The sequence below is a fragment of the Caretta caretta genome, chromosome 7, assembly GCF_965140235.1.
Source record: "Caretta caretta isolate rCarCar2 chromosome 7, rCarCar1.hap1, whole genome shotgun sequence".
In the NCBI taxonomy this organism is placed as follows: Eukaryota; Metazoa; Chordata; order Testudines; family Cheloniidae; genus Caretta; species Caretta caretta.
In genome coordinates, this window is record NC_134212.1 from 22,936,596 (window position 1) to 22,963,082 (window position 26,487).

Below are 26,487 nucleotides of genomic sequence, written 5' to 3' on the forward strand. Positions count from 1 at the left end.
AACAGAGAGCACAAGAGTCCATGAAATCAGCTACAGAAAGACAATGGGGGGGGGGTATTTTTAAGAGTATTTTTCTAAATGGATCTTAAAATTCATGTCTCTCAAATAGGACTATCTGCAAATAGTGAGCGTACATCAAGCTGCTTTGTCATAGGAAGTGGCCGCAGCAGCATTCTGCACAAGCTAGAGTCTGGACGACTGGGACATAGATAAGGGAGCTGTTAGAGTCAAGACAGGAAGAGATGAAAACTGAATGACTGTTTCAGCAGACAAAATGGTATCCGCACAGGCAATTGGGGAGGCGGCTCGGTTTGGAGTAGTGCTCTGGAAGGTGGGGTTGCGGTTGAAGGTGACAATAGCCTTGTGGACACCTGGTAGCAAGTTGCCCCCTCTGGAGTAACCTCTCTGGCCAGCTCAGGATCAGTGCTCACCAGCTCTGAAAGCTGCATCAGATTTGAGACAGGACTATGGAGTGTGTGCAGCACAAAAGAAGTTCCAGGTAGCCCACTCTTCAGCACCAGGAGGAAGAAGAGAGGATAGCTGAAGTCTTAATTGACTTAATTACTTGGAATTGGGGACCAGTCACTTCAGCTCCATACTGTTAGATGGTTATTGCTAAGATAAAAGACTATGTACAAAAGTCACAGCCTTTCCCTTTGAAAAGGGGATGTTACATAAACTATGGCAAATATATTTTTTAAAAGATTCTGAAGAACATTTACACAGCCTGTGTGATTTGAGAGAGAAAGTGTTACTGTTTATACCAAACTTCATTTTATTTATTTTACAAACAAAAATATACATTACTCTATTTTTAATCTCCCCCAGCCCCCCAAAAAACATACACACACACTTCTACTCATGGACCATATCTTGTGCTGGCCTCAGAGACGTTACAGACATAAAAAGACAACAGATGGAAGATCAGTCCTAGACCTAATGCAGAAGCTCGTCAGCAGAAGACAATATGGGACATTCAGAGATGATATTGGGGAACACTGAATCTTGGAGAAGGGGAACTTATGGACACACCGAACATCTGCCCAGCTGATCCTTTGGCATTTGATTTAGCAGATAATAGGTTGTATTCATAGTCTGTTCTTCACATCACCCAGGAGAACAAGAAAGTCCTCATTTTCAGGGTCTTGAGGAGTCTCAGCATTTACTCCTTGGGGTGGGATAGGTCTACACAAACAAGACTAACACTCTTGAACCAGTCTGCAAAGCCCTGCCTGCCCTAGGGAATTTTTTGCAAGAGTTCTCCCGCTGTTGCTACGCTGGTCCAACTTCAGTGGTGTCAGCCACCCTGGTGGCCTAGTGCTTCTAGGATTTCAGGGAGCATGCCGTCTAACCCTACCCACAGATGCAGTGTTTCAAGCACCCTCTCCTAGGATCCCCACTTTGCTAACACCAATGGAGCTAAACTGGTGTCCGCAATGGTAGGAAACTACAACATGTCCCTAGTGTGGAAAAGGCTGACCTGGCCAAGTAGCTTGACAGAAAGGAAGACCAGTCTCAGCCTCCTTCTGTCTGTGTCATTCCAGGCAGTGGGGATTTAAAAGGCTCTAAGGAGCTACACGAACAGTTCAGCAGGAGCAATCAGAAACGTTTTTCTTTAAAAAGTAGATAAAAGTTTTAAAAATAAACCAAAGCATCTTTTCCGTCATGTCACAGCACTGTCTGCAGATCAGCAGGGCAGAATCCAAAGGCAGCGGAACGTCCTGGCTGTAGAGAGGCTGCACTGCTCGTTAACGAGAGAAACAAGGTGCCTACATGACTTCAAAGACCTGCACTAGTGTCCAGTTCTCACTCCTGGTGTTTCCCTTACCCCACATTGAGCACTTCTAGAAGCTGGCTGTGTTACCTTTGCCCCCATCCCACTCACAATTCAAACCACCACCACACCACAGGATGACCATTTCCTAAAATCTTTGCCTCCTTCACTTTCTTTGGCTGCCAGGCACAACAGTCATAGGAGAGACACACAAAAAATCCTCAAATGTTTAAAATATCCTCACCCTGCCATCTCCAATGGAATGCAGCCATTTCTTATGTCAGAGCCTCCACCGCCCCAGAGATCCCCATTGGAATCGCACACCCGCAGTGCTACAGGCATAAACCTATTTGCCATCAGTGAATACAAACCAACCACAAAGGCGCCACAAGACTGGCTGCTGCAGCTTTCAGTGGAACAGCCACGTGTTTGGACCACGATGAGGTCCAGGAAAGCCATGCCAGATCGGAGAGATGCAAGTTGTTCTTTCACTGTGAGGAGGGTAATGGCAGGTCCTGGATAGTCTTTAAAAGAACCACGTTCTAAGTGCAAGGAAATAATTTCAATACATCCAGCTATAAAATCTGTTTAGGCCAGTGAGACTGTGCTAGGCTGCAAGCTGTAATGCACCACAGGTCAGGAGAAGGAAGCTGCCACGGAAGTAGTAGCAGTTTGCCTGTCTGCCTGCATCCCATCTACCACCCAACCTAAAACACTAGTCACCTTGATCCTAGCACTCTGCTGGCTTCCTAGAGTTCTTGGTCGGTTATTGGTCATTGGCAGCCAGGACTCATCTGGGGCTTCTGCTCTGCCTCAACCATCTGAACTCCTCTGGAGCCTTCATCTTCAGAGCCAAAAAGCTTCCTCCTCTACAGCCCTCCTTGAGCCCTGGAATTCAGCCAGGATTGTAAAGCAGAGTGCAGATCTGAAAAACCTCACACTTGGCCAATTTTATTCTTAAAATTCAACCCTAATTCAGTGTAAAATACATAGCCGCTTGTCACCGCAAGTTCACAGTAGGAGTTCAGTTACGCATAAGCGTGATCTTCAGAGACCCTTCCATAGCCACTGTCTCTCCAACAGACAGCAATGCTGGCTCTTTAAAAGTCTCTTTCCTTGACCCAAGATATAGCTGATCTGCCAAATCCCAGACAGTGCCCCTGTAATGGTCACAGGACACATTTAACAGTTTGCTCATCAGTGAGTCTTCTCCCATATATGCCCAAAACACTCCTTGTAATTCCCATTTTACTACAGTTCATAATTTCCATCAGTATCTGCTGGAATTGGGGAATAGCCCTGCTCTCCCAGGCTTCCTCTCTCAAGACAGCGCTCTTCCTACAATACAATGCAGTATGACTTGGGAAATGGGACCTGTTGAGACAGCCCATGAAAGTGCCTTTGGCTCCATGTACTGAATGCTTCGTACATATGCGCCATGGAGAAGCCAATCTCAACTCGCCCACCCCAAAATCCCACTCCCCTCCCAGTTACACAAGTGTTTTCAGTCACTGAAAAGGAATGGGTGCCTGCCAGGCCCATCTTCTGGGTCACAGCTACATCTGGAACACCAAGGATCAGGAAGGTTCAGCATTTAGATATTTATGAACAAAGCTGGTCTAGGCTGTTATCACATGAAGATACAAAAGGTCCTTCTGGGAGGGCTGGAGCTGTTTTGTTCCATGATGGGTTTTTAAAAGCCCAGGGGAAGAGGGAAAAGCCACACCAAGTGTCTGAGGACCAGTCTGTGATGCACATCCTAGCAGCTGTGTGATCAGGGAGGGTGGCATCGTGCTGGAGGTCTGGATTGCTTTAGGCATTGATGGCTTTCCAGCGGTCACTGTCAATGCTGTTGACACTGCCCACATGGTAGGGCATTGAGGCGACGTCATCCAGGTAGGCTGTGGTGTCGATCTGGGTGCTGGAGTAGAAGCTGGAATCCACACCCTCTTTCTTGGCCACAGCGTAGGCATGGGGGAGGTGCACATCAACATCCTCAGGCTCGTCCACTTGGCATTTGTAGGAGAACAGGATCTTCGGCTCAGACCTGGAGTCAGGTAAAAGAATTAAGATCCTTGTTAAGTGCTGCAGTATCACAAGAGATGCAACAACAGCTACAAGGAACCTGCACTGCCCTAAAGGACAGTCTGCCAGAGCACACTATCCCATGGTGCTCGCAACAAGAGAGTTCCATGATTGAAACAGCAGGGGGCTCTGCAGCTCAGCAATGAGGTACATCAGCAGAGCTACAATTGAACAGCCATGGCTGGAATGCGGTGTGTAGAGGAATATGCTTTCATCACAGCACATTTAGCTCCTAAATACCAATGGTGAAAATCTTGGTGTCACTGAAATCAATGGGAGTTTTGCCACTGACTTAAATGAGGCCAGGCTTGCATCTCAAGGCTCCTCCAGGGGATTTCAGACTTGCTCCGAAAGGAGGCTTTTTTATCTGAAGAACCAGCAGTTTCCATCTACAGCCAATTCCAAACCAAACTTAGCCCCCTCCAGACTGCATATAAGGCCCCAGAGACAGTTCTACTTGTTCTGAGAGTACTGCAAGCCCTTAAATGGGGTTAAGAATCTGCTGCTTCTTCCCCCACTGGCAAATTGGGGGGAGGGATAGCTCAGTGGTTTGAGCATTGGCCTGCTAAACCCAGGGTTGTGAGTTCAATCCTTGAGGGGATCATTTAGGGATCTGGGGAAAAAATTGGGGATTGGCCCTGCTTTGAGCAGGGGGTTGGACTAGATGACCTCCCGAGGCCCCTTCCAACCCGGATATTCTATGATTCTAAGATTCACACAAACATGCCTTTGTGTTTTGTTGTGTCCTGTTCTTGAAATATTGGTAAAATGAAGACACTGCATTTCCTTGGTCTGGCCACACAGTGGCACCTCAAGCCCAATAATCAGTTACTCAGAGAGCATTTGTGAGGGGCGGAGGGATGTTCAAGGAGTTCCTAGCCTCTGGTTTTGAATATCCATCATGCTAGCTAATCCACAGACCCTTTCTCTAAACCCATGAGAAAATCCAGGAGCCAAAATACCAATTTAATCCTGCTGTGGGACTCAGGCTTCGACTAATCAGTCCACTATTCATTTCAGTGACCAACAATTTAGCTCTTACTAGTGCTTTGCAGATATTAACAGCTTAATCCTGACAAATTCCTGTGAGGAGTTTAAGTATTATCCCCATTATAAAGATTGAGAAATGTAGTCCCAGAGAGGGGAAGTAATTTACCCACAATCACATAGGGAACAAGCGCCACAGCCAGGAACAGAACCCAGTTCTCCTGAGTCCCTACCCAGTGCTCCATCCACTGCTTTTATTTTACAAACGGGGCAAGTTGGGCACAAAGATCAACTGACATCAAAACCCCCTGTTGGTTTGGCTACTCACCCAAAGAAGCCTTTCAGGAATGCCACATAAATGAGAGGTGCAAAGAAGCTGAAGTAGAGGAACGTGGTGACATCAACACAGCTTTGGAGGCAAGAAGAGACATGCAGTCATTTAGCGTCTGCTGTCTAACGAACACAACCATTCCATCCAGTGTCAAAGACACACTGGGCGGGGAGGGGGGAAGAGAGGGTGTGGGGAAAACAGCAGGAAGAACCTTCTATGAAACAAGTACATGACCTTGGTGCAAATGAATGAGTTCTGCCATCAAAGCCTCACCATTCCCAGGCCCTCAAAGACAGAACCAACAGGCCCCAAGCGTCAACAGCACAGTCTCTCAGTCCAGTACATCCCAATTTAAACTCTGGGCGAGCTCCTTAATAGCAGGGCATTGCACCCCATAGCAGATCCTGCCAGTTCCAAAGCACAACTCAAGGGGTGTCCCCACACTACTTCTCGGAAACTGTCTGTCTCCATGTCTTCCATTAATATCTACTGAACATGGTCTCTCTCATTGTGAAAACCCCAGACAAGACGAAGCCAATGCCCCACCCTAGCACAAGAGGCCAGTGTGGAGAGAGCTAAGGAACAAATCCACAAACCCCTCATTCCCAGTAGCTTCCTGCACTGTTGCTTTTTCCTACAGGGAGATCTTAACAGAAGTATTGTTTAATTCATGCCAACTACTTTATTTCCCTTTAAGGACAGTCAGGAAGTTCATTATCCCAAGACTGCCTGTGGCAGGGGGAGAAGGTGATAAAAGGCACTCATTAAATAAGTCGTCTTAATTGGGCTACAGACTTCTCTTCCTCCTGCCAACCCAAGGACCCATCTACAGTAGGAGGCAGGATGCTGGGGCCCCCTGCATACATACCACAATCCTTCTATGATATCCACACAGAGAAGGGTGCTGCCCAAGCCCTGCACCAGATTCAGCAGAGCGAGAATTCCAGCATAGACATAAAAACTCTTCCTAGCTGTAAAACAGACAAGGACACAAGGATGAAATCTAACCCCATCAGCACTGACTGAATACACGCTCACGATAGACACACTCTGCTTGATGGAGGCGCCACAACAGGTGCAGAGGGGAAGTGTGTCAAGCATTTAAAGGGAGAGCGCTATGGAATGCTTGGAATGCAGGAAGTCCATGTCCCATATTCCTTCCCCATACCACATCTTCTGCCAGGAGCTCTGCTGGAGACCAGGAAATAAACAGCTATATATTAATATGGTATAATGGATGAAACCACAGGCTCATGCATCATCAAGAAAAAGGTGGAGTTAAAAAGGGTGGCGTCAGGGCAACACATGCAAGTCTGTTACAGCTGGGCACGTTGACCCAGCATTGGTCACAAGGCAAACAAATGTGTAGCACAGGTGGCAATCTTGGACACAAAGGCCTGCGACTGAACCGGATGAGGTGCTGTGGATCAGGAATGAAGGGCATTAGTAAAGCTGCATGGAGGACAGACAAGAGGCATTCTGCATCAGGTGTGACGGTATCAGCAGAACTGAAAGAGGCAAAGACTGGAATAGCAGGGGATACTGCAGATCTGGAGCAAGGTGCATTGGCAGAGCTGTGGTCTGGTGAAGCCAGCCCGGAACCTGCCTCCAGCATGTCCTCTCGCTTTGGTGAGCATCACATTGACAACTTTTTTTCATTTAAAGAATGAATAATCTAATGCAAATATTCCAATAACCTAAACCACCCATTCCCCAGTTCAGCTACTGCAGCCATTTCAGGATGCTCCAAATGTATCATACTAACAAAAATGGAAGAGCTGCCAAACCAGATAAGACTGATTAGCAACTCCCAAGCAGTAAGTCTGGAAAGCTTAGAGCTTTTCCTTCCCAAGTAGCCAGCCAGCAGCTGTATGCCAAGATGACACCATCTCATGTGCTACACAACAAGGGGCTTTACCTTTCAGAAGCCAAGTCCTTCCTTATGGTACTCATCACACCTTACAAGACAGTCTTACTAGGACTCAAACACATAACACCTCTCCCCACACCCACAATAATGGAAAAGCCCCATTCTCTTCATTCAATCCCTTGATGGTCACAGTGGGAACACAAACATGCTCTCTCACCCTCTGTCATCTCAGGAGGGAGAGACTCTGAAATGCAAGACATGCCACCATGCAGGGATTTCACCACACAAGTATTAGCTACTTGTGCTTTACAGAGCCGCAAAGTAACCCTCATTTACCATGGATGCCTACCTGTATCCCACTGTGCTCTGACATTTTTATCTGGCAGTATGAAAAAGTGCTGGCAGCTGGAGGGCTAATACTGACCACCTACACCAAACCTACAGTATCCAAATCACCCAGAAAATGGAGATCCTACTGAGCAGCAAACCTCTACTCAATCCCTTGCCACATACCCAATGTCCCAGTCACTGGTTGAGGAGGGGGTGTGTGTGTTTGCTGTAGATTTGGTTACAGGGGATACCTAAGGAAAATGCAAACCAACCCGCACCCCCAATACATGGTTCTGTCCCAGCATTGACTGGTTATACCATATGAAGCCTGGTGTGTCCACTTACATGGCAGAGAAATCCGGTCTTTCAGGGGAGTTTTTGGAAGAATCACCACCAAGGAATAGACCTGTTGAGGCAGAAGGAAACAGCTAGGTCCTTGCCCCTTGCAAACTGTTCTACAGTTGGCTTGGGGTTAAACTGCAAAAGTCTCAAGGGAGTGGTGGATGTGCAAAGTGCCAGGCACCCCATTGGCACTATATAAATATGAATTCACAGGTAAAAGGAAGGGAATACAGGTAACCAAGCCATTGATATTAAAGCCAATGGGAGCCCTAGGTGCTCAGCAACTTGCTGGCTCAGGCCTTTAGGGGCTCTTCACTCTGGAACACTGGGAAAAGGCATCAAGCAGAGCTAGAATTTTGCTGCCAGAAATGGAGCCCCTCCCACCCAATCTTCATCTGCCCTCCCTACCCCTCTGAGAGGCATCAACTCCCAGGTGTTCCCAGTTACAGCACTGCACACAGGGAGTTACAAGAGAATAAGCAGGTCCCTTTGGGGAGCCAGGAGCTGTCTAGTGCCTGGGGTTTTGCATTTGATTACCTGGACCCAATTCTCACTATGCTGTTTAGAAGACATCAAGCAGCTAGGTAAGCAGAGATAATAGACACACTGACTAGGGAAAAGGTATCAATTTGATACCTCTCCGGACTGTCTTTCCATGTGCCTCAGGGAGGGTCAGAACGTGCTTTGTCCTTACCAGAAAGAAGAAACAAGAGCTGGCAAGCCAGAAGTGCCTTCCTCCATGGCCGTAGATATTGAAGTCTTCCGCTGAGAGGTGAGCATCAGGGTAGAGGATCTCCAGTGTCCCCTAACAGAGATAAAGGCATTATCAGGACACAGCCCCTTACAGACCCTTCTATCTCCCACACACACACACACCCCACCACAGGATACCGGACAATGGATATTTGCATTTACACATGCTCAGACAACTGCTCCACTGAACCCTGCACCTTGCATTGCTCAGACATTCCCTCCCGCCCCCAGGCAATTCAGCCTCACCTAGGAAGACAGTGGATGAGATGTGGGTGAGAAGCTGGGGACTCCAACAGAGGACTCCAATACAGCAGAAGGAGTGGGAAGAAAGTGGCAAGGGTAGGTGTCTGTTTAGTAACAGATAAGCAGCCATCTGAATGTATGTGCAATCTCATGTTATTGCAAAGGGAGAGACTTTTCCCCTGGGGCCCAGGGAGCAAGCAAGCCAGGGGACCAGCCACAGTGCTTGGGTCTGGAGAACAGCTCCTGTGATGTCCCAGAAAACAGAACAGATGGGAGTCAGGAGACTGGACTCAAAGGACCACTGGTTCTGACCTGGAATGGCAAGTGCCATATTCCCTCCTCCAGAACTGACACTTCCTACTGTAACATCCAATTTGTAAAACCCTTGCACTTGTGCACAGCTGGGAAAGAAGACCCAGTCTCATATACCTGGAGCCCATCTGAAAGCAGGCTGGACAGATCTGATTGCACAGACAATGAAGAGAAAGAGGGAGTTACTGAATCCAGATACAGTTCAGCCACTTGGTATTTAATGAGGCTCTTCCAGCGTATCATGTGGTAACAATCAGCTCACTGCCTCTGTATGTGAAAGCCCAAACACTGAACAATGACTGCCCTGTTACTCTGGTACTGCCTCAAATAGAGAAGCTATTACAACTATTGGCCACTGCCACTAGTGAAGATGAGAACTTGCCCAGACACACAGCACATTGTTCAGAGAGAGCGAGACGCAGCTAATATACCACGTGGTAATGTGATGGGAAGTGGCAGCTCTCAGCTCCGGAAGAGGCAGGAGAGGCGAGGCTGTGAGGGCCCACTGGACAGCTCTAGTTCAATAAGCATGTCCCATTTCTCCTTCCAGTTAGGATGGAACCAAAGACTGGATTTGCAAGTAATTCCCTAGATGTGAAAAGCTCTAGCACCCACTCCTCAATCCCTTCAACCAGCCAGTCCCCGCCCTAACCTGGTATCGGACTCCCTGACCCACCACTGAGCCAGCCAGTCCCCTTGACTTGGGTTGTTTTCAGTCCACTGCTCTAGAGGTGAAAGGCTCCAGTCTCGCAGAATGGAGATTACTCTTAGCCATGCTTCTTTCCTCCCCAGACTCCAAAGCAACAGGCCCCTTTCTCCACACAGCTGGCCAGCTCCTCCCAGGCAAACACTGCTCAACACCAAACAGCCCATTCTCCTTCGCTAGCGCTAGCTTGCAAGCCCCAGTGTGCTCACCTGGGTAACAGAGTAAGCCAGGGACAACACTGTGGTGATCACCAGTACACGCTTGACACTGGACTTGCTCTCAAGATGACCTGAAAAGAGCAAGGAGAGATCATACCCCCGGTCACCCTCACCACATCACCTGTCTCCAGGAGTTGCTGTCACACTAGAAAGCCCTTGTCCACCTCCACCCGCAGTAGGAGGATTACAGCTCATTTAACCCATGGCAGCTGTATTACTGCCCAGACTGCTTAAGCCTTTCACGGGACTCAGCATGTCACATCTATAAAACAGGAGAGTCTGACCCTGTTTCCTTCCCACCTGTCCCCACCCCAGAACAACAACTTCCAGTACGGTTACAAGTCAGAGTGAGCAGCAGTGTTATCTACATAGAACTGCTGGAAACTCTTCTCTTCAGAGTACAGTTAAAGGAGGAGTCAAGACAGGGCCAATGTCATTTGGGAGAACCTGCATTGAGGTTGTGAGCCCTCTGAGGTGGGAGATCGTGTTTGGATATTGCACTGATGAGCATGACAGAAATATCGATGAGTACACACATGCACCTGAGGACTACTCGATGCTAAGGAGTATCTCCCTGGGCTCGAATGAAAGCACCTCTGACAGGCTGCAGAGGAGGCTTCATCCTGCCCATGCCATTAAGAGGGAAGAGGCAGCAAAAGAAGGTGGACAGAAGGGCCACGGAAGAATCTCTCTCCCAAAGACAGTGGGGTTCAAGCAAATATAATAATGACTTTAAGAAGAATTTGCCCGTGGGAAGAATTTACTTGCTGGAGGGGACATTTTCAAATGTCAGCTTGTGCACCAGCATCCTCTCCTTCCCCCAATTTGCATGCACCATCACCACAAGTACACGTGTGACTCCAACATACATGTGCTGTCCTGGCAACTACATGAGCCACACAGGAAATTGCACAAATGACCCCGCAAGTCATTTCCAATAACGAGTGTCTTACTTGTCTCCCATCTTTATTCTAGTGATGCCCCGCTTCACAGGATTACCCCACCCCTGCTCCCCCGCAGGCAGAGGCCAGGCTGCGCACACCACCTCCACGAAAGGGAAGACACACATCCGGAGCACTGGAAAGCAGGAAGCCTTTTGGCACCTACCGAAGGCAAGGCCTAGAATCACCACACTCAGCTCAATGGCCAGGAGGAAGAATCTCGTGATCTCCCACAGGATCTAAGAGACAACAAAGACCAGGGTTAGGAGGGCCAAGAGCCAAGGGGAAATTTATTCAGTGAGACTCCACCCCGTTGCTCTGGGGGAAGACACTCTTGAGATGGAGCTGATCATTCACATACACCAGGGGTGGCCAAACTTACTGATCCTCCGAGGTGCATATGATAATCTTCAGAAGCTTGAGAGCCAAGCACACCTGCTCAGGGCTTCTGCCCTGCAGCAGGGTGATGGGGCTCAAGGCTTCAGCCCCGTGGAGGTGCCTGCCAGTATCTGGAGCTTAAGCAAGAGCAGGGCTGAAGCCCTGAGCCCCGGCTGGTGCCTCCTGAGGGGCTGAAACCCCTAGATCCCCTCGCCCCCCCACCCCATTTCAGGGCAAAAGCCCTAACCTCTCCCCCCCAACCCCAGTCTGGTAGGTGGAGAATGCGGGGCTCCGCAAGCCACACTGTAACTATAAGAGAGCCACATATGGCTTGCAAGCCGCAGTTTGGCCACCCCTGCCATATACCTTCCTCACCCTTTGCAGAAGATGCAGAGGAGGGTGCCGAAAAGTAACTAATCCCCCCAATGATACCCCTTGCCACAAGGCCCAGCACTGCACACACTGCCCACCCAGCAGAGGAGGACTGAGTGGGAATGAATGATGCACCACCTGAAGGACTGAGAAAGTGACCCCAGTTCAGCATAGTTAAAGCCTTCCCTCTGGGGCAGGGCGTGTCATCTCTGCTGCATTCCCAATCACTGACAACCCAAACAACATGTCTCTTCATCGCCTTAGAAACTAGGACTACTGGAGCTATCTGCAGCAAATCTATGACTGGGAAAATTCTAGTGCCCTCCTCTGGTGCTGCCTATCCAGGGATCTCAAAGCATAATAAACTCTTAAAGCCCCCTAAGGGGCCGGTAATTATTATTTCCATTTCACACACAGGGAAACCAAGACATAGAGAGGTGAAATGATTTTCCCTAAGGTGAAGCAGTGGTATATCTGGGATTAGAACCCAGGAGTTTCAGGAGTACCCAGTATACCCCCTGGGGGAGTTACTCATGAACTTCAGAAACCAGTCGCACAACAGCAATTCCTATTTAAAAAGAGATGCACCTTCTGTTATAGCACCCCATCTTGAAAAGCCACGTAACAGCACATCCCCTGTAGGGAGTACTGGACAGGGTATCTATGCCCCTCTATGATTTCCCAGCACCACAAACAGCAGAGAGCTGAACAGAGACAGACAGTTACTCTCATGAAATCTCAACCCTTATTTAATGTTCAGACCCTGATGCATGCAACAGAGGCTCAGGAAAAAGGTTACCGTGATCTAGCTAGCCATTCACAACAAGTAGTGTGTTAAAGAGCAGTGGTCTGCCACAGGGAACATCAGGGAGAAAGGGAACCTAGAAACTACAAGGGCACCCAGGGAACTCTGACTAGAGAAGGTTACATTTTCTAGGTCGGACTTCTGCCTCCAACAACACAAGAGTTACAGAGCATTTGATTTAGGGGATGGCCTCTTGTGTTAATCATTTAACTCTCTAGAACAAAATTTACTTTACAAAGACGTTTCCTGTTTGCTCTTTGCTGATCCAGAAACATTCAGTTATTAGGATCACAATGGACTTCAATTGTTGTTTGTTCTCAGCACTTAGGGAAGTACCCCACATTTTTCACAAGGCTGCAGCCAGGGACATTAAAGTCTGGGTGTTGCCAGTCATTAGGCAATTGTAGGAGGACCTGGCTTAGCATCAAGATGCCTCGATGATTCATTCTCTCCTTACAAGATGGAGATTTTGCTACTGTTGATGTGTTATTTAGGAAGTTCGTTGTTCCACAGATCTGGATGCAGTGATCCTTTGGATAGGGTTATCAAAACAAGACTCCACAGTATCGACACACCATGAACGTTGCAGATAAAAACATTCTTCCAGTATGCATGTAAACAGGAAGCTGCTAATCACAAGGGCCATAACTGTGCAATGCAGAAGTGTCTAGCGTCAGTGCTGTACTCACCTTATCAGCAACTGTGGCAGCATCAGAGGCACTGACTGTCATGGAGACAACAGCACGAGCAATCCCAACTAAAGCCACCACGAACACCTAGGAAAAGAAAGCAAAGGTGAGCTGGTGCCCATATGCTGCACATTGCCCAAGATGATAATCAGGAATTCTGCTCTAAGAACCAGTTTCTACCTTAGCTTGGAAGCCTAACAGTTAGTACTCAGGGACTTCTGAGTCAGGGATGCAAGATAGAGTCCGGGGGCTGGTCTCCCTCTCCCCAGGCTTACTTGGTGTGAGTACTGCATAGGCAGCAGGCTTAGACCCTGTGAAGGAATGAACACCTAATTGCCCTCAACAACAGGTGAAAAGAGCCTCTTCCAGTCCTTCTAAACAATGGCGGGGGGGGGGGGGGGGGGGAAGATTCTCCAGGGTTCAAAAAGCTAATTCTTTCTTTCCCATTCCCACCACCTCAGCCCAAGTCAATCAGCAAAAATACCACTCCCGATGATGAGGGCAAGTGCCTAGTGACTCAATATACAGAGCTCACCAGATAACAGATACCACAGGGTATCAGCTAACAGACCTCAGATCTGTTATAAAGCAGAGCTCCACAGACCATTCATTCAACACTGGCAGCCCTCAGAAATGCAGAAGATGGGAAATCAGCTGAGGCCAAGGGCTTTCATGTTTCTGAAAACACAAGTCTGTCCAAGAAGAGTTGCCAGCATTATGGGCTAAATTATGCAAAATCCTCTAGGGATATAAAGTGGATAAACCTATCCCAATAGGGGGAAAGGTCAAATCTGATTAACCAGTTCACAAGCCTTACTGGCCTTTCCACGGTGAGGGTAAGCCAGGGGGACCATATCATCAAGTGTACTGCATGGGTGTTTTGAAGCATACCTCCTACTACAGATCTTCATAGCACCCTCCTGAGCAGTCCAGCTTTACACATCCCAGTGGGTGCTCTGAAGGACACCCTTGCAGTGGGGTGGGGGAAGGAGTGCAACCCCGGAGAGAACGCAGTGTTGCTTCTCACTGGAGTGCAAGGTTGGGGGAAAAGTTGCGCTGAGAAGCAAAATCTTTGAATGCTCCATGGCACCAGTTTAGCAGCAATATTTTCCTCCCCTGTATGGGACCTGGATCTTCGTTGCTCCTGCTCTAAGGGGCAAAAGGCTGGCCTCTCCTCAAAGCCCATACTTATTTTTAACAATAAAGAAACTGCATCAGCTCACTAAGGAATCAGTAAATCGCACTAATGCAACTCTTCAGGAAGGTTTTGAGAAGGGGAAAGAGGAGATGTAGGCTGTCTTTAGCTGTCACCAGTCCAACAGGCTGCACCATGCCCTGGGAGAGGATAATCTTCATTCACTTTTTAGAAACCAGGCAGAGAGTGTTGTCTGAAGGGACACTGTCAATTTACAAATCCTGATTTCAAAGGAAACATTTTATGTCCTCTTTTTCCTACCAGTATACCCGAGATTAGAAAAGGGAGAAATGCTTTGCACTGTCTCTGCTGTTGGGTTACTTTTTTCCTCCTCCCAAAGCCAACAGTCTAGACAGTTTCACTTTTGTTTCTTTCCTTTAGTTTTTGGTCAGTTGCACTTTTCTGTTCCATGGCACTTGCTCCCTGCTGAGCCAATTGCACGCACACAGACACCATTGGGAAAGGTTTAAACCCAAATTTAAAACTATTGATAATGCTTTTTAAAATTCCTGGACATTTTTCTAATTATTAGATTGTTCAAATATTTCCTACCACCACAGGCCACTCCCTGACATGCTGGGCCTGCATTACTTGACTGTACCCCCTTTCCACAGCTTAGAACTGCCAATTACAGATTGAGTCTAGGTTTGCTATTATCTGTGCCTCAGTTTTTCACACTTCCTCGTTTCTGTCTGTTACTACTCATTCCTAGTTTGACGAAAGACACCTCTCCTCTTGCTCATGTATAAACAAGCATTTCCCTCTACCAAGGTGAACACTGTCCAGCAGGGCACTGTACTGCTGCCACATTACTCCCACTGACAGACAACAGATATACGCATGCTGTTTTGAGGCAGCCAGGGGCCTGACTGCACACCTGTGACAGTAGTAGCTACTACAGAAACTTTCCTATCCTGATTAGAGGCTGCATGTGACTTTTTAAACTGTGGAAAGGGAAAGGAGATCCTATGTGTTTGAGACTGTTCTCATCCACATGTTCTGTTTTCACCCTCCAACCTCACATCACCAAGAATCCATGAGAACACTCTCAAAACCAAAGCTGGACCATCCAACTGGAACAAGCAGCCACTTTCCCACTGCCTCAGAGAGGAATTCCCAGGCTGGGGGTCTCTAGGTTCCCGGAGCTCAACTGGAACCCATCCCATCAGGATTTTCTATAGAGGGTTAACTAATGTGCAGTCTCTTTCTGGCAGCTTTCATGCATTTCGTTTTTCAGGGGATTCACTTCCACTATATCTCAGGGAAACGTTAGTGTTGTTTTAAATGTGACATATTGTAAGAGGCAATGAGCAGGGAAGATACAAGATACTAGATAGCAAGATGAAGTAAAAAAAAAATTGTGCTAGATTAAAAACAGGTCACGTAATGGTAGAGAAAGACCCAACCCAAAACACCCCTATCCAAACATCCCCCAAGTCTCAGAGAAGTGGAATCCTGATCGGGATCCAAACTCTGACGCTCTGTGCCCATTTCTAACAGTGAATCTTAATTTAAAAAGAAAATCTATATGTTTATGCAGGAGCCAAAAGGCTTTTACCTCAGAGGGATCTGACTCAGGTTCTCCCTGAATGATAAATGTTCTGGGAAGGTGGGTGAGGGCAGACAAAAAACACACATACACCACTTTAACACTCCCCAATTAATTCAGAGAGCAGTGCTGGTACTCACTAGTATGTAGAAGGCAGTAAAGATGGGGCTGGAGGTGGCATGGATCTTGGCCCTGGCAGAGGGCAATTTCCAGAGAAGAAAGACAAAGAAAAGTACATTGGGAACCAGAAGCATAAGGTCCCAGTAGCGGACTCTGCAAAAAGTAAAATAAAATAGTTAAAAGTGTATTTGCATGATCTCCCTCTACCCAGAGGCAGGCACTAGCCTCACTTTCCCCTGCTCCCACACCTGAGAGGGAAAGCCATCATTCCCTGGACAAGTCCAGCCCCAGCTCCTACACCTCACCTGGACTTCCCAATGTCTTCATATAACAAGAGCAGGCACTTGTGTGGCACAGTGATGTTGGTGTCGTTGATTGCCCATGTTGTTGTTTGGGGCAGAGCCGTCACATTATCTGAGGCCATAACCAGGGCAGTGGCAGCAGAGTGGGTGATATTGTTGTACGTGGAGAACCTCACCACAGACGTCACGGACTGGGACATCCTGCCTCTACTCTGGACATGGTACAGAGAGTTAGAGTCACACACAATGGGTGCTAAGACCAAGCATGATAGAACACAGAACAACCAAGATGAAAGCAAAAAGCAACCTGAAATCAACTGAGCAGGAAGATGAGCAAAGAGCGTCCCTGACATTAGACCCTATGTAACTGCATCCTACTCACTACCGCAAATTACCAACATCAGCCCTTTTCATCCAAGGAACTCCAAGCAGTCATCAACCAACTAAATCCCCACCACTTCTGGGATATAGGTTACTATCACTGTCCCTAATTTATAAATGTAGAAACTGAAGTACAGAGTTATTCAGTGACTTCTCCAATGTCACATTGGGGGACAGCGAAGTGTAGAACCCGGGGGCCCAGGGTCACAGTTACCTGTTCTGTCCACTGTACCACACACCCTCTCCCTAGCATTTTGAAGGAAGATGAGATTGGTTTCAGCAGGGGAGTGGGCAGTTACCATATGACCTGTCTTTCCTGAATGCATACACACACTCTCCTTGCCTATATGCCTGACCTATCTCCACATCTCTCAGGTACCAGGGGCTGCTCCTGCTGGGTTATTAGTTGTCATTCATATGTTATTGGGCCAAATTCTGTACTCACATCCATGAAATCCCAAGTCGTGGCCACTGACTTCAGTGGGGTTGCAGAAACTGGCCCCATGATTTCTTCTAAGGACCCAACCATACCACAGTCCCAACTAGGCTCACGCACATAGTACTTACAAACAGACATGCAGATTATATACAGATCAGTCCAGCATCAGAGAAATGCAGCCTGTGAGGCAGTGTCATGCCATGCTTCATGGGATATGATGTGTCATGGGGTTAAAGCAGACTGGGAGATGGGAGACCTAGATTGACAGGAGACCTAGGCTTAGATGATTTTGGGGATTGGTCCTGCTTTTAGCAGGGGATTGAACTAGATCAGTGGTTTCCAAACTGGGGCGCACACACCCCACGGGGTGCATGAGATGATCCTAGGGGGTGCGCGGCAGCAGGAGCGCCGCCGGACGGCACTCTGCCTTTTTTTTTTTCTTTGGCGGCAGCTCTGCACGTCCACAGCCAGTGTTCCCCTGCAGTCTTCTTCCGTCGGCGGCACGCCTGTGGCTGGTCTTCCAGTCTTCACCCTGGGAGTGCGCGAGCCAAAAAGTTTGGAGACCTCTGGACTAGATGACCTCCTGAGGTCCCTTCCAACCCTGAGATTCTATGATTGCATCACTAGTCCTGCAGCTGACGTGATGCATGACCTTGGTCCAATCCCCTCTCTACACAGCAGTTTCCCCTGCTGTAAATAGGAACCCGACCCCCTTGCAATGTGCTTTACATTTCACAGACACAAGATGCAATACAACTGCAAAGTCCTGTTCTCTCTAGAACCCAGCTCTCCCCAGCAGAGCCATCACAGAGCACAGTGAGATGAAGAAAACCTGTCTACTGTCATCACAACGTCACATGTCTCTGTGTAGCGGGTGTAGACCTGCCACTGACAGGGTATGGCCACTGAAAAAAAACCCACCACTCACAGTAGCCAGCCTCAGACACTGGTTCAACTGACTCAGGTTAGTGGGTCTCACACTATTGGGCTAAAAATAGCAGTGTAGACATTCTGGCTCAGGCTGCAGCATGGGCTCTGAGACTTCTCAAGGGAGGAGGGTCTCAGAGTCTGGGCTCCAGCCCAAACCAGGAATGTCTACACGGCTAATTTTAAACCCTGGAGCATAAGCAAGAATCAGTTGACCCAGGCTCAGAGACTTTCCATTGCAGGGTTGTTGGGGTGGGGGGGGTGGGGGAGGGTTTGTTGGTTTTTTCGCAGTGTAGACGTACAGATAAAGCTTCGGCAGCCAGTTTGCTGTAGCTAATCCAGGATTAATCTCAACAAAATTCCCCTTCATGTGGTTTCAAGCCACAGCCACCACTGTGAAAGTGAGCAGACAGGATGAGTGAATTTAGGAAGGTAGGGGTTTTTGCCACATGCTGGCAGCAGGAGTCAGCAGATGGACACTCTCACAGATGGGAGAAGGAGAGGTACAGCTCGGTGTCATCTGCTGAACCTTTATCATTCAGGGTTTACTCTTCCAGGGGCTGCCGGAAACTCTCATACACAGAGCTGTTCTTTCTTCTGGAAAACTGGGATCCTTTCCAGGGCTTACAAGGAAGGGTGAGTGGGGGAGCTCTCTGCTAACAGACCCACTTTTCACCCCTACATTCTAACAGGTACTTGTTGGGCTGTGAATTTCTTTAATGATCACGGTATGTTTCACTGCCTTAGGTACATAACATTAAACAAACACACTCTTGGGAAGATTAACTTTGTGCTGAGGTGGCAATTGCTGTGCCAGAAATCCTAGTTTGGCAGAGGTTCCAATGAGTGACCTTCAGATTATGGAGACATCCTCTCCTCCCCCAAGAGGTGCATTTCATCTTCTCCACTTCCCACAATTCCTAATCAGCGTAGTCACTGAAACAGGCATTTTCTCTAATTACTTTGCTCTATCCTTCTAGCCTGACACATGCGACGGACCTCTTCACTCTAGGAAGGGCAGGAATTGGGAAAGAAAGGGCGGATACCATCATGCTTACCCACACAGCAGAGATTCTGCCTAACTTTTTTTTAAATAGGATTCCGAAGGGAGGAAAAACAGCACCATGAGCACAGGGAGGGGAGAGAGAGTCATGAAAACAACTGTGAACCATGACACCCCAGTGACATCCACTCTGGGACATAGCATCTGACCTGCCTTCCCCAAGCAGAAAGAGCCTGGGTAGAAATCAGTCTATCTGGGAGTTAAATAGGAAAGAACAAACATCTTTCTTCTAGAGGGCATCCCAGAGACGCCCAGATCCTCTCCTTAAAAGTCACCGGTATCATGCAGATACAACAGTGGTGATAAGCAGAGCTGGGCTGGCCAGATCTAAGATCTACAACCACAAAGCCTTGAAGGGCAAGTCGATACTGAGCTTGCCTCTCAACCAGGCTACTAGTTCTGGGCAAATACTATATGTCCTATTTTTCTTCCAAAGACTCTTGATATAAAAGCAAAGTAATAAGACATCTAGCACTGAGGAACAAGCCAGACTAAGTTGCACTGTTTATAGTGGTTTGGGGTTATAGTAAGGAACATCAGGATAGTGAATTGATCAAGCTCCTTGCTCTGCTCTCATTGAAGCACTGGGCATTTTTGCCATTGACTTCAATGGGAGCAGGAACAGTCTCCAGGCTACATAGCCTTAGCTCCTTCATCCACCACAGGATTGCACCTTAACAGCATATTCCCCAGGGCTTTGTCCAGTCTAGTCTGAAATACAATCAGCTGTATGTATTGGGAGAGATGTTTCATTAGGCCCTTCTACACCGCCAACACCACCATGTTAAACTCTGTTGAGGCTGACCTAGGTTGGCCCCGGCTGTGTGGATGAGGCAAAATCATATTAAAGCCAGGTAAAAAAAAAAAAAATTAGTACTATATCTCAGGTCAGGTCCCTCTTCTTTCTCCCCCAGGAAGTATTTCTTTGTCAGACAGCAAATCAATTCACACTCTTCCTTCCCCATATTTTGGACAGAGCTGAAGCCATTCTGACCTAAACTACATCAATTTCTCTGCCCAAACCCTGGACTCAGCCAGGCAGATGTTCCTGTTTCTATTGTCCCTTCTATTTAGATCTTACCGTTATTATTTCTCTAGGCCTAGAAGCCCTAGTCATGGAATAGCATGGAGCACTCATGTTATTGTTGGTGTAACATAAAAATGGTGGGTATTTTTGCCCCCCTCACTAAAAAAAAGGTGGATTTTTTTTTTTAAATCTTATCTTATTTTTAATTAGGACATTCTAACAATTTCAAAGATAGATGAAGTTTGTGGCTGAAATTACTGGACAGCAGTCTGATCTCTCAAGGCCCGTCTCCTCCACAGCTGAGTTACACAGCTAGCAGAAAGAAAAGGAGGACTTGTGGCACCTTAGAGACTAACAAATTTATTTGAGCATAAGTTTTCGTGAGCTACAGCTCATTTCATCGGATGCATTCAGTGGAAAATACAGTGGGGAGATTTATATACACAGAGAACATGAAACAATGGGTGTTACCATACACACTGTAACGAGAGTGATCAGGTAGTTGTAGCTTGGTTTCCCAGACTGGTGACGAAAGGATATTTTTCTTCCTTTCTGAGAACCATGTTAGAAACCTGTTTATCCATTACATGGCATGATCAGCAGCTTTTCCACGTACAAGCAACCCTGATCACAGAAAACTCTGCTAACATCCATCACATTTAAATGCAACTGTTATTGCAATGTCTTTTAAGGTGAAAATAAGGGTTGGGGGGTGAATTGGGGGTGGGGAGAGGAAGGTTGAAACACAGCTTTTCAAGAGTCACCAAATCAATGTTTGCTTCAAATTTCCTGCACCCTCATTTTGTCCTCGGGACAAGCTCATGCAATGGGTTTTTCCACCCAGTGGCAGAAATACATTTACTTAATTCCCCTCCCAGTTTCAATTTCAAATCAGAATTTGAAGCAAGTTTTAAAAAGAAAGAAAAGAAAACCACAATGCTAAAAAAATAAATAGCAGAAGTCTCAACAGTGACCCAAACCCACAATATAATGAAGCATAGGTTATGAGCAGAGTCCTTCATACATATCCCTTAGATTAGCACAGCAGACAGGAAGATAGTGCTGCCTTCTCATGGAGGGGTGAGAGGAGTAGCAAAGAAACCCACAGTAAACAGAGTCAACATACCCCATGTAGGAGAGGAGGGAAGGTGGGATGACCACCTGCTTAAAGCAAATGAAGGACTCTGGTGATCCTCACCCCCACTCCAGCCCCTTTACATCACACACGAGCGGTACCAGAGCACAATAAATGGGCCCTAGAAGCCCTGGTTCCAGCCACAAGAAAATTGCCCCAGTGAAGGCAGTAAGGATGCCTCCAAAGAGCCACCTCACCAACCACCCTTGGTCCCAAACAGCACTGTAGCCATAGAAGGCTAGGTAACTCAGGCTCCTATGTCTAAGAGAGATGTCTGTGTCATGCTGGTGGCCTGGAGCACGACTTAAAGATGTCTTAGTTACCCTCACCCTTCAGCTACAAGTTCTGAACACATAAGAGAATCTCACCTCAGTTATTGTCTCAGTTCTGTCACCCAAACACTGTGACAACTCAGGCAAATCACTTAGCCTCTCTTTGTTTCAGCTTCCCCATCTGTAAAATGGGGTATTCCTCATCCGCCTCTCCAATAGGGCTGTAAGGTTAAACTCATTAAATTCTGTAAGGTACTTCAGGATCTTTTGATGAGAGACACCTAGAGAAGTGCAAAATATTACGTGCACTGGAGATGAAAGGTCTTAGCGTTCTGCCATTTGAGCTCACTTGACCATGCCAGAGCAGACTTGGTTGAGAACAGAGATTTTCAACCTGTAATCTGCAGACCCCTGGGGGTCTGCAAACTACATCTAAGATTTTGAAAGGGGTCCTCACCTCCATTTGAAATTTTTTAGGGGTCTGCAAATGAAAAAAGGTTGAAAACCACTGGTTTAGAACACAATCTAGTTTTTAAAAGCTAGTGTTTTCTGATATGTGTGAGGATTAACAATAGATGCAACATACTCTCACACAAGTGTTACCACTGCCATCTATTTCAACAATTTCTCTTTCCTAGATATCCCTTCCTTAGTTACTGCACAGATATTTTTTGCTCCATGTTAGCGATGAGTAATTTTTAGTTGATCATATATTGCAGAATATTTCAAATTTAGCTTCTGTTCACAATGAGTACCTGGAGCTCAACTACATTGCAACCAGTATCGTGGAGTGATCATATTAAGTACCACAACAAAAATCTTCAATAAGAAAGACTGCTTGTACACCATTGGCAGATTTAAAGTCCAACAGATCAACTGCCTTCAAACTCACCTAAAACAGTATCAAAATCCAACAGAATTGTTTGAAAAATCTTAAGTTTGGTCCTGACTGCGCAATGAGCTCTGAGTGAACAAGGTCCTGAGCCTGCATGGAGCCCCACTGTAAGATCAACACCTTACCATTAAGTAAGAAACTCAGGCCAACATTTTAAAATGTGTATACCTCATGTTAAACACCTAATTCCATACTTAGCACCTAAACAAGTAGCCTAACTTTCTGAGGCACTGAGTACCCACCACTCCCAAAAGAGTTTGAAAATCAGGCCACCTATGAGGTGTCTAATGAGACATTGAACTTGAGGCACCCAAGTTTGAAAAGTCTGGCCTAAAATTTAAGTAAAACTTGCTCCCAAGTTAAGAGGCCAGGTCTGAAGGCCAGGTCTGTCAAATTCTGTTTCCAGTCATAACAATAGCTTTGTTTGGGAACACAGGGGTACTTCAAAAAGGGATTCAATAATCATCATAAGGAATTCTCCCAAACATCTCCCACTTCATACAGTAAAGCTGCACTCCCTTTTAGTAAAGGCTTTTAAAAGAATAGCATTTGTACATTCTCAGGCAGATCCTCAATATGCAGGCTCACATAAAGACTCCCAGTGATGGCTATAATTCACACATGATGCAGTTAGTTGTTGGTGCTTCCTAACAACAGCTGGGCCAAGCTGCCACTGCCTTCCATCTGCCCAGGAAATTTGCTTAATTTCCATTTTGAAACATTCACTTCTCAGGGAAGAGGTTTGCAGTCAATTTCAATGTTTCTCAAAAACAACACTGAAAGCTCCCAGTCAGCAGCACCCAGGCAGGAAACAGACATTATGCTGCTAGAAGTTACTAGTTTATGAAACCCAGTGTACATTCAAAAAACACAACTAGCAAAAAGAGAGAGTATTTCTCATCTTCTTTAGAACTCCTGAGACCAGCAACAACCTCCCCAACATACACACATCCACAGAATAAATAGATTGAACAGGTATTTATTTCCCGTTGAAGCCTGGTCTACATACAAAGAACCTGTCTACACCAAGAAAAAAGGTGTATTGTTAAACTGTAATACATTACACTAAAATCCTAATGTAGCCAGAGCAAGTTATAATTTTAACATGGGTTAGCAGATCAGGAGAAGTCCTAGGCTTCCCGCTAGCATGTTAAAACTATCCATACACACCCGAAATTACTTCACTATAACTAAAGGTTTGTTTTAAAGCTATTTAGTTAAACCTGTGAAAACCCTTGTGTGGACACCCTTATGTCAGTTTAAACCTGGATTATATCAATTTAGCTTGTATTAGTAAATGTATAGGCCCAAACTAAACCTACATAACCTGTTTTAACTGATACAAGTGTGTCCACATGGGGGTTTGCAACAATTATTTTAGTTTTTAAAAGTGATTTTAAAAACGCATGCCACTTCTGCATGTAGCCAACCCCTAAGAAGCTCATCGCTCTCATATTAGCAGGTACCTGCCCAAAGGAAGGCTTGAGGAGAGGGGATATGAATCACAGAAATGCAGGGCTGAAATGGACCTTGAGAAGTCATCAAGTCCAGGCCCCTGCACTGAGGCAGGGCAAAGGAAACCTGACAGGTGTTTTTCCTAACCTGTTCTTAAAACACCTGCAAGGACCAGGATTCCACAACCTCCCTCCCAAGCCTATTCCAGAGCTTAACTACCCTTACGCTAGGAAGTTTTTCCCTAGTTATCTAACCTAAACCTCCCTTCCCGCAGATCAAGCCCCTTGCTTCTTGTCCTACCTCCAGCGGACACGCAGAACGATTGTCCACAGTCCTGTCTAGCAACCCTTAACAGCTGACAATTGTGATCAGCCCCACACGGACCTCCGTCCTTGAAAAGATTTTGAAGCCCAGGGCGTCCCGAGGGCCCTGCCCACACAGCACCCGGCACCGAACTGACCAGCCCCGCGGCGACGCGCCCCTTCCCTTTCTCCCCCGCCAGCCCGCGCCTGGCACCAGGGACACGGACCCAAGACGTGTCCAAACAGGGCCCCGCGGACACCAGCGGGGCCCGCCCCCCACGGCTGCCAGCCCGGCAGCGACCCCGCGCCTCGGGCGGTGCCAGCCTACAGCCCCGGCAGGCCTCAGGCCCGGCGCCGGGCTCCCCCTTGCGCGGAGCTGGCCCCAGCCGCCCCCCGGGAAACCCTCCGCCCGTGTCGGCGCGGCGCTCCCGCTCCCGGCGGGGGCCGGCCAAGCGGCGGGGAGCCCGGCCGCGCCCACCCGACCCGACCCGTTACCTGCTCGGCAGAAGCCGGCGCTGCCTGACCGGCGCTGCTCACCGCGGGCCCCCAGCCGGGCCAACCCCCAACCCCGGCTCCGGCGGCTTCCACCGGCGGCGGGCTCGGGGAGCGTCGCGAAAGAGCCACCCCACAGGGAAGCCGCAACCCTGCCCATGGCAGCTATCCTTTCGCTGGCGCCCCTTTTCCCTCCGGGCGGGGTCTCCTACGGCTGGACGAGCCCATGTAAGCCGGAGAGGACTCAACTTCCCGCAAGGGGGAAGGCATGGCCTATTCGTCTGGGGCTAAAATTGATATTTACAGAGGATCTCTTGGCCGGAGTTCTTCGCCCAATCCCGAGGCGCCTCAGTCAAGAGACTTGCCAAAAAGAGCAACAAAACGGCCACAGGAACCAATGGATTTCCCTGGGAGGCGGGACTTACCCTGCAGGAATGTCAGGGTCTAAAAGGTGCAGGGACACAATTCACTCCTCTCCTGCCAAGCACCGAAGGGTATTGGCAGAATGGGTGGGGAACTCGGAGTAAGGCGCTAGGGTGAGCAAGGGTGGCAGAATCTGGGCCACAATGAATATGGAGGGTAAAGAGAAAGCAGAGGAGCTGGGTAGAGAATGGAAGGTACAAAACAGGGCAGGACAGGTACAAACGGAGAGATCTATTGCACGAAGGTCTAATGGAGAGAACTGGATTGCAAAAGAAAAGAAGCCAAATACTGGAAATCAGATGGAAAGGTCAGGATAATATAATGGATCCCAACACTAAACCAAACAGCTTAATGTGAGAGAGCCACAGGCAGTTTCAGGGTAAAACAATTTGATTGCACAGGACGTTATGTGTAAAATGCTTTGAGATCTCCAGACGGAAGCTGCCAGAGGAAGGCGAAGTGTTGAATAATTTGTGTTGCAGTCTCAGTCATTAGACAAAAGCCGTCCCTGAGGCAACTACCCTTTCATCTATCAACACCCACTTCCGCTGGGATCACGACAAGACGTTAACCAGCTTACTGTGACTAACTTGGGAGGCAGTTGAGCTAATATTTGCATAAATAAAGAGAACATATGTACACACTGTATCTATTTTTGATTGTAATTCCTCTTCCCCTAACCCACCCATTCACTGTCATGTTTCTTCTTGGACTGTAAACTTTTCCAGGCAGGATCCCTGTCAATGGGACCATCATATTGACTGGAGTCTCTGGGCACTGCCACAATACAAGTAATATAATAAGAATTCTTAAATAGGCTCATATAGTCCAAAGAGTTGCAGAATAGTGTCTACTGTCTTCAGATCTTTGTATCTTGCTTTCTGGAAAGTATAATTCAATTCTCATTGATTTAACTGAGAGCTATATTGAGCCTGGGGTTGGCAGAGTCTGGGGATACAGTTAAACCAGCACCCCACACTTTTAGAAGTTCCCTGCTGATTTGAAAATTTCACACCTTTCTTTGAATCCCTCCACTCACTAGCTACTTTAAAAAAAAAAAAAAAAGCCACAGCATACATAAGATACTTGTCTTCACTTTCCAGACCTTTGACAATCCCCATCGCCATCCCTTCCCACCTAAACCTTGTCATTCATTATCAAGATGTCAACCAACCTCCATTGCCCACTTGTTAAATTTTCACACAAGCACTGTCATGCTTTTCCCATTCTGCCTTCACACTTGGGAGGAGCTCCCCATAAACCTCTGCAAAACTAACTAATTATCTTCCCTTCAAATTGCTCCTTAAAACTCTCCCCTGCCACGAAGCCTACAAAAAATTTGACAATGGTTAGACTGCTGGTGCATTGAGCCCA

At 47.4% G+C, this 26,487-nt stretch overlaps 1 protein-coding gene across 10 annotated transcripts; it reads right to left on the reverse strand.

Moving 5' to 3' along the window:
* Positions 1-751: 751 nt before the first annotated feature.
* On the reverse strand, positions 752-24,907 carry TPRA1 (transmembrane protein adipocyte associated 1). Of its 10 annotated transcripts, none has more exons than XM_048857551.2 (13): positions 24,694-24,907; positions 21,643-21,827; positions 17,251-17,378; positions 16,306-16,514; positions 16,021-16,153; positions 13,137-13,223; positions 11,059-11,131; positions 9,943-10,022; positions 8,414-8,524; positions 7,723-7,783; positions 6,046-6,148; positions 5,175-5,255; positions 752-3,821 (listed from the first exon to the last, which is right to left on the reverse strand). In XM_048857551.2, the coding sequence occupies exons 4-13, from the start codon at positions 16,500-16,502 to the stop codon at positions 3,587-3,589; spliced, it is 1,161 nt and encodes a 386-aa protein (XP_048713508.2). In that variant the 5' UTR covers positions 16,503-16,514; positions 17,251-17,378; positions 21,643-21,827; positions 24,694-24,907; the 3' UTR covers positions 752-3,586. The 10 variants fall into 10 exon arrangements, with proteins under 10 accessions (XP_048713508.2, XP_074986403.1, XP_048713507.2 ...); XM_075130302.1 differs by having other exon boundaries at positions 17,251-20,451; XM_048857550.2 differs by lacking the exon at positions 21,643-21,827.
* Positions 24,908-26,487: the final 1,580 nt, after the last annotated feature.